General features: G+C 42.3%; 1 protein-coding gene across 1 annotated transcript in view; it reads right to left on the reverse strand.

Annotated features, from left to right (window-relative positions):
* The window catches only part of ptpra (protein tyrosine phosphatase receptor type A), a 60521-nt gene that overhangs the window by 30384 nt on the left and 22637 nt on the right, over positions 1 to 7500 (reverse strand). The window contains exon 6 of the mRNA XM_062063691.1: positions 2802 to 2938. Coding sequence (XP_061919675.1) covers positions 2802 to 2938 — 137 coding nt within the window. The remainder of the gene's footprint in view (positions 1 to 2801; positions 2939 to 7500) is intronic.

A 7500-nucleotide genomic window follows, 5' to 3' on the forward strand; every position in this document is an offset into this window, starting at 1 on the left:
ATGTCCTCCCATGCCCCGCCAACCTGCACATCTGGGGCCTAGCAGACACTCCGGAGTGTAAACTGTGCCAGAGGAGGGGCACCTTGGAGCACATCCTGAGCTGTTGCCCAAAGGCACTAGGGGAGGGGCGGTATCGCTGGCGCCACGACCAAGTTTTAAAAGCCCTGGCGGATTCTATCTGCGCAGCGATACAAAACAGCAAGTCCCAGGCCGCCCCGAAGCAGTCAATCACCTTCATCAGAGCAGGACAGAAGGCAAGCCGCCAGCCCAACTTCTCAGGAGGGCTCCTGGCCACCGCTCGTGACTGGCAGCTCCATGTTGACCTGGGAAGGCAACTCAAGTTCCCGGCCAATATCGCTTCCACGTCACTCCGCCCAGACATGGTGTTAACATCGGAGTCAACCAAGCAAGTGGTGCTACTGGAGCTGACAGTTCCCTGGGAGGAGCGAATTGACGAAGCAAATGAGCGAAAGAGGGCCAAATACGCTGAGCTCACTGTAGAGTGTCGGAGTAACGGCTGGAGAGCCCGCTGTGAACCAGTCGAGATTGGGTGCAGAGGTTTTGCTGGTCACTCACTACAGCGTGTGTTCAGAATCCTTGGCATTAGAGGACTGCAGTCGAGAAAAGCCACCAAGAACATCCTAGAGGCCGCAGAAAAGGCCTCCCGGTGGCTGTGGATCCGTAGGGGGGATCCGTGGTGCGCTACTTGGACACAGGCCGGGGTCTGATCACCCCCGGCTGGGTCGCCCGGGCGAGGGTGTCTGATGATTAAAGACCCGAAACACCCTATGACCCCGGGTTTATTACTGATGACGTGTCCAAGCATCACCGTGAGGTGTATTCAAGTTCTATACATACATATATATATATACATACATATGTATATATATATATATGTATGTATATATATATATACATACATACATACATACACATATATACATATATATACATACATACACAAATATATATATATATATATATTTATATATATATATATATATATATATATTCCTCACGCACTAATTGACTGAAAGATCACGCACTTACCACGTTATGGATGGGAAAATGCATTTTTAGACAGAATGATTTGCCTGAGCAGCTAGGAGACACCGAGAGTAACAAGTGGTAGAAAATGGATAAGAAAGAACAGATTTTTTTAAAATTATAATAAAAAAAAAATAACGATATTATTATTATTTTATTTTTTTAACTTGAGACTTCCCACGGGACGGATTTTGGACGCTGGCAAGTCAGATGTGGCCCGCGGGCCGTAATTTGGGGACCCCTGTTCTAGTTTCTTCAAAACAGCCACCCTTTGCTCTGATTACTGCTTTGCACACTCTCGGCATTCTCTCCATGAGCTTCAAGAGGTAGTCAACTGAAATAGTTTTCACTTCACAGGTGTGCTTGAAGCTCATGGAGAGAATGCCAAGAGTGTGCAAAGCAGTAATCAGAGCAAAGGGTGGCTATTTTGAAGAAACTAGAATACAAAACATGTTTTCAGTTATTTCACCTTTTTTTGTTAAGTACATAACTCCACATGTGTTCATTCATAGTTTTGATGTGACAATCTACAATGTAAATAGTCATGGAAACAAAGTTGAATGAGGAGAAGGTGTGTCCAAACTTTTGTCCTGTACTGTACGTCTGATTGTTTTGAATTTTAAACGATTTGTTTTAAAATACAGACGTGAATATCCTTCCTAAACATAAACAACCAACTCTAAGGGCGTAATCTGAAAGAAAACAGAAACACTTGAATATTATTTCAGCGTCAGTTCTAGCAAGCACAACACACTAAATGCTGGAGAGGATATTGTATGTAATAAATGCAGTGTGATGTTAAATATAATTACTTCTAGCAAGCACAACACACTAAATGCTGGAGAGGATATTGTATGTAATAAATGCAGTGTGATGTTAAATATAATTACTTCTAGCAAGCACAACACACTAAATGCTGGAGAGGATATTGTATGTAATAAATGCAGTGTGATGTTAAATATAATTACTTCTAGCAAGCACAACACACTAAATGCTAGAGAGGATATTGTATGTAATAAATGTAGTGTGATGTTAAATATAATTACTTCTAGCAAGCACAACACACTAAATGCTGGAGAGGATATTGTATGTAATAAATGTAGTGTGATGTTAAATATAATTACTTCTAGCAAGCACAACACACTAAATGCTGGAGAGGATATTGTATGAAATAAATGCAGTGTGATGTTAAATATAATTACTTCTAGCAAGCACAACACACTAAATGCTAGAGAGGATATTGTATGTAATAAATGCAGTGTGATGTTAAATATAATTACTTCTAGCAAGCACAACACACTAAATGCTGGAGAGGATATTGTATGAAATAAATGCAGTGTGATGTTAAATATAATTACTTCTAGCAAGCACAACACACTAAATGCTGAAGAGGATATTGTATGTAATAAATGCAGTGTGATGTTAAATATAATTACTTCTAGCAAGCACAACACACTAAATGCTGAAGAGGATATTGTATGTAATAAATGTAGTGTGATGTTAAATATAATTACTTCTAGCAAGCACAACACACTAAATGCTGAAGAGGATATTGTATGAAATAAATGCAGTGTGATGTTAAATATAATTACTTCTAGCAAGCACAACACACTAAATGCTAGAGAGGATATTGTATGAAATAAATGCAGTGTGATGTTAAATATAATTACTTCTAGCAAGCACAACACACTAAATGCTAGAGAGCATATTGTATGAAATAAATGCAGTGTGATGTTAAATATAAGATGCTTTACATTAAACTCCTCCCTGAATAGTTTGTTGTCATCAGCCATGCGACGATTCATTTCTTCCTCCAGCTTGTCGACAGGAAGGGGCGGGTACTTCCTGTTTGTGCTGGGCGAACGGGCCAATAGCGGCACACTCTGGAGTTCTGCAGCGGCGACAAGGAAGGAAAGATGCAGGAGTGAGAAGATGGAGGAAGACTGGGAGGAGGAGAGACACAGGCTGGGGATGTTTATCATTTACTGTCGTTTCTCAGCACGGCCGCCAGAGGGCAGTGTGAGGCCACGCTGGCATGAGGATTGGCAGACAACAAAAGCAGTCTAGGAATGTTATCAGTTGAGGGGAGCAGATCCATCAAAGCTTATCAGGCTAACAAGTTTAGTGGAGCCAACATTACAGACAAACCACAGCTTGATTGATAAGTAGGAAAAAGATATGACGTTACCTGTATCATCTGATCTACCATTGGCCAGTCTGAATGTGACGTTACCTGTATCATCTGATTTACCATTGGCCAGTCTGAATGTGACGTTACCTGTATCATCTGATTTACCATTGGCCAGTCTGAATGTGACATCACCTGTATCATCTGATTTACCATTGGCCAGTCTGAATGTGACATCACCTGTATCATCTGATCTACCATTGGCCAGTCTGAATGTGATGTTACCTGTATCATCTGATCTACCATTGGCCAGTCTGAATGTGATGTTACCTGTATCATCTGATCTACCATTGGCCAGTCTGAATGTGATGTTACCTGTATCATCTGATCTACCATTGGCCAGTCTGAATGTGATGTTACCTGTATCATCTGATCTACCATTGGCCAGTCTGAATGTGACATTACCGGTATCATCTGATCTACCATTGGCCAGTCTGAATGTGACATTACCTGTATCATCTGATCTACCATTGGCCAGTCTGAATGTGACATCACCTGTATCATCTGATCTACCATTGGCCAGTCTGAATGTGACATTACCTGTATCATCTGATCTACCATTGGCCAGTCTGAATGTGACATTACCTGTATCATCTGATCTACCATTGGCCAGTCTGAATGTGACATCACCTGTATCATCTGATCTACCATTGGCCAGTCTGAATGTGACATCACCTGTATCATCTGATCTACCATTGGCCAGTCTGAATGTGACATCACCTGTATCATCTGATCTACCATTGGCCAGTCTGAATGTGATGTTACCTGTATCATCTGATCTACCATTGGCCAGTCTGAATGTGACATCACCTGTATCATCTGATCTACCATTGGCCAGTCTGAATGTGACATTACCTGTATCATCTGATCTACCATTGGCCAGTCTGAATGTGACATCACCTGTATCATCTGATCTACCATTGGCCAGTCTGAATGTGACATCACCTGTATCATCTGATCTACCATTGGCCAGTCTGAATGTGACATCACCTGTATCATCTGATCTACCATTGGCCAGTCTGAATGTGACGTTACCTGTATCATCTGATTTACCATTGGCCAGTCTGAATGTGACGTTACCTGTATCATCTGATTTACCATTGGCCAGTCTGAATGTGACATCACCTGTATCATCTGATCTACCATTGGCCAGTCTGAATGTGATGTTACCTGTATCATCTGATTTACCATTGGCCAGTCTGAATGTGACATCACCTGTATCATCTGATCTACCATTGGCCAGTCTGAATGTGATGTTACCTGTATCATCTGATCTACCATTGGCCAGTCTGAATGTGATGTTACCTGTATCATCTGATCTACCATTGGCCAGTCTGAATGTGACATTACCGGTATCATCTGATCTACCATTGGCCAGTCTGAATGTGACATTACCTGTATCATCTGATCTACCATTGGCCAGTCTGAATGTGACATCACCTGTATCATCTGATCTACCATTGGCCAGTCTGAATGTGACATTACCTGTATCATCTGATCTACCATTGGCCAGTCTGAATGTGACATCACCTGTATCATCTGATCTACCATTGGCCAGTCTGAATGTGACATCACCTGTATCATCTGATCTACCATTGGCCAGTCTGAATGTGACATCACCTGTATCATCTGATCTACCATTGGCCAGTCTGAATGTGATGTTACCTGTATCATCTGATTTACCATTGGCCAGTCTGAATGTGACATCACCTGTATCATCTGATCTACCATTGGCCAGTCTGAATGTGATGTTACCTGTATCATCTGATCTACCATTGGCCAGTCTGAATGTGACATTACCGGTATCATCTGATCTACCATTGGCCAGTCTGAATGTGACATTACCTGTATCATCTGATCTACCATTGGCCAGTCTGAATGTGACATCACCTGTATCATCTGATCTACCATTGGCCAGTCTGAATGTGACATTACCTGTATCATCTGATCTACCATTGGCCAGTCTGAATGTGACATTACCTGTATCATCTGATCTACCATTGGCCAGTCTGAATGTGACATCACCTGTATCATCTGATCTACCATTGGCCAGACTGAATGTGACATCACCTGTATCATCTGATCTACCATTGGCCAGTCTGAATGTGACATCACCTGTATCATCTGATCTACCATTGGCCAGTCTGAATGTGATGTTACCTGTATCATCTGATTTACCATTGGCCAGTCTGAATGTGACATCACCTGTATCATCTGATCTACCATTGGCCAGTCTGAATGTGATGTTACCTGTATCATCTGATCTACCATTGGCCAGTCTGAATGTGATGTTACCTGTATCATCTGATCTACCATTGGCCAGTCTGAATGTGACATTACCTGTATCATCTGATCTACCATTGGCCAGTCTGAATGTGATGTTACCTGTATCATCTGATCTACCATTGGCCAGTCTGAATGTGACATCACCTGTATCATCTGATCTACCATTGGCCAGTCTGAATGTGACATTACCTGTATCATCTGATCTACCATTGGCCAGTCTGAATGTGACATCACCTGTATCATCTGATCTACCATTGGCCAGTCTGAATGTGACGTTACCTGTATCATCTGATCTACCATTGGCCAGTCTGAATGTGACATCACCTGTATCATCTGATCTACCATTGGCCAGTCTGAATGTGACATCACCTGTATCATCTGATCTACCATTGGCCAGTCTGAATGTGACATCACCTGTATCATCTGATCTACCATTGGCCAGTCTGAATGTGACATCACCTGTATCATCTGATCTACCATTGGCCAGTCTGAATGTGATGTTACCTGTATCATCTGATTTACCATTGGCCAGTCTGAATGTGACATCACCTGTATCATCTGATCTACCATTGGCCAGTCTGAATGTGATGTTACCTGTATCATCTGATCTACCATTGGCCAGTCTGAATGTGATGTTACCTGTATCATCTGATCTACCATTGGCCAGTCTGAATGTGACATTACCTGTATCATCTGATCTACCATTGGCCAGTCTGAATGTGATGTTACCTGTATCATCTGATCTACCATTGGCCAGTCTGAATGTGACATCACCTGTATCATCTGATCTACCATTGGCCAGTCTGAATGTGACATTACCTGTATCATCTGATCTACCATTGGCCAGTCTGAATGTGACATCACCTGTATCATCTGATCTACCATTGGCCAGTCTGAATGTGACATCACCTGTATCATCTGATCTACCATTGGCCAGTCTGAATGTGACATCACCTGTATCATCTGATCTACCATTGGCCAGTCTGAATGTGACATCACCTGTATCATCTGATCTACCATTGGCCAGTCTGAATGTGATGTTACCTGTATCATCTGATTTACCATTGGCCAGTCTGAATGTGACATCACCTGTATCATCTGATCTACCATTGGCCAGTCTGAATGTGATGTTACCTGTATCATCTGATCTACCATTGGCCAGTCTGAATGTGATGTTACCTGTATCATCTGATCTACCATTGGCCAGTCTGAATGTGACATTACCTGTATCATCTGATCTACCATTGGCCAGTCTGAATGTGATGTTACCTGTATCATCTGATCTACCATTGGCCAGTCTGAATGTGACATCACCTGTATCATCTGATCTACCATTGGCCAGTCTGAATGTGACATTACCTGTATCATCTGATCTACCATTGGCCAGTCTGAATGTGACATCACCTGTATCATCTGATCTACCATTGGCCAGTCTGAATGTGACGTTACCTGTATCATCTGATCTACCATTGGCCAGTCTGAATGTGACATCACCTGTATCATCTGATCTACCATTGGCCAGTCTGAATGTGACATCACCTGTATCATCTGATCTACCATTGGCCAGTCTGAATGTGACATCACCTGTATCATCTGATCTACCATTGGCCAGTCTGAATGTGACATCACCTGTATCATCTGATCTACCATTGGCCAGTCTGAATGTGACATTACCTGTATCATCTGATCTACCATTGGCCAGTCTGAATGTGATGTTACCTGTATCATCTGATCTACCATTGGCCAGTCTGAATGTGACATCACCTGTATCATCTGATCTACCATTGGCCAGTCTGAATGTGACATTACCTGTATCATCTGATCTACCATTGGCCAGTCTGAATGTGACGTTACCTGTATCATCTGATCTACCATTGGCCAGTCTGAATGTGACATTACCTGTATCATCTGATCTACCATTGGCCAGTCTGAATGTGACGTTACCTGTATCATCTGATCTACCATTGGCCAGTCTGAAT

Source organism: Entelurus aequoreus, linkage group LG01, assembly GCF_033978785.1.
Source record: "Entelurus aequoreus isolate RoL-2023_Sb linkage group LG01, RoL_Eaeq_v1.1, whole genome shotgun sequence".
Taxonomy (NCBI): domain Eukaryota; kingdom Metazoa; phylum Chordata; class Actinopteri; order Syngnathiformes; family Syngnathidae; genus Entelurus; species Entelurus aequoreus.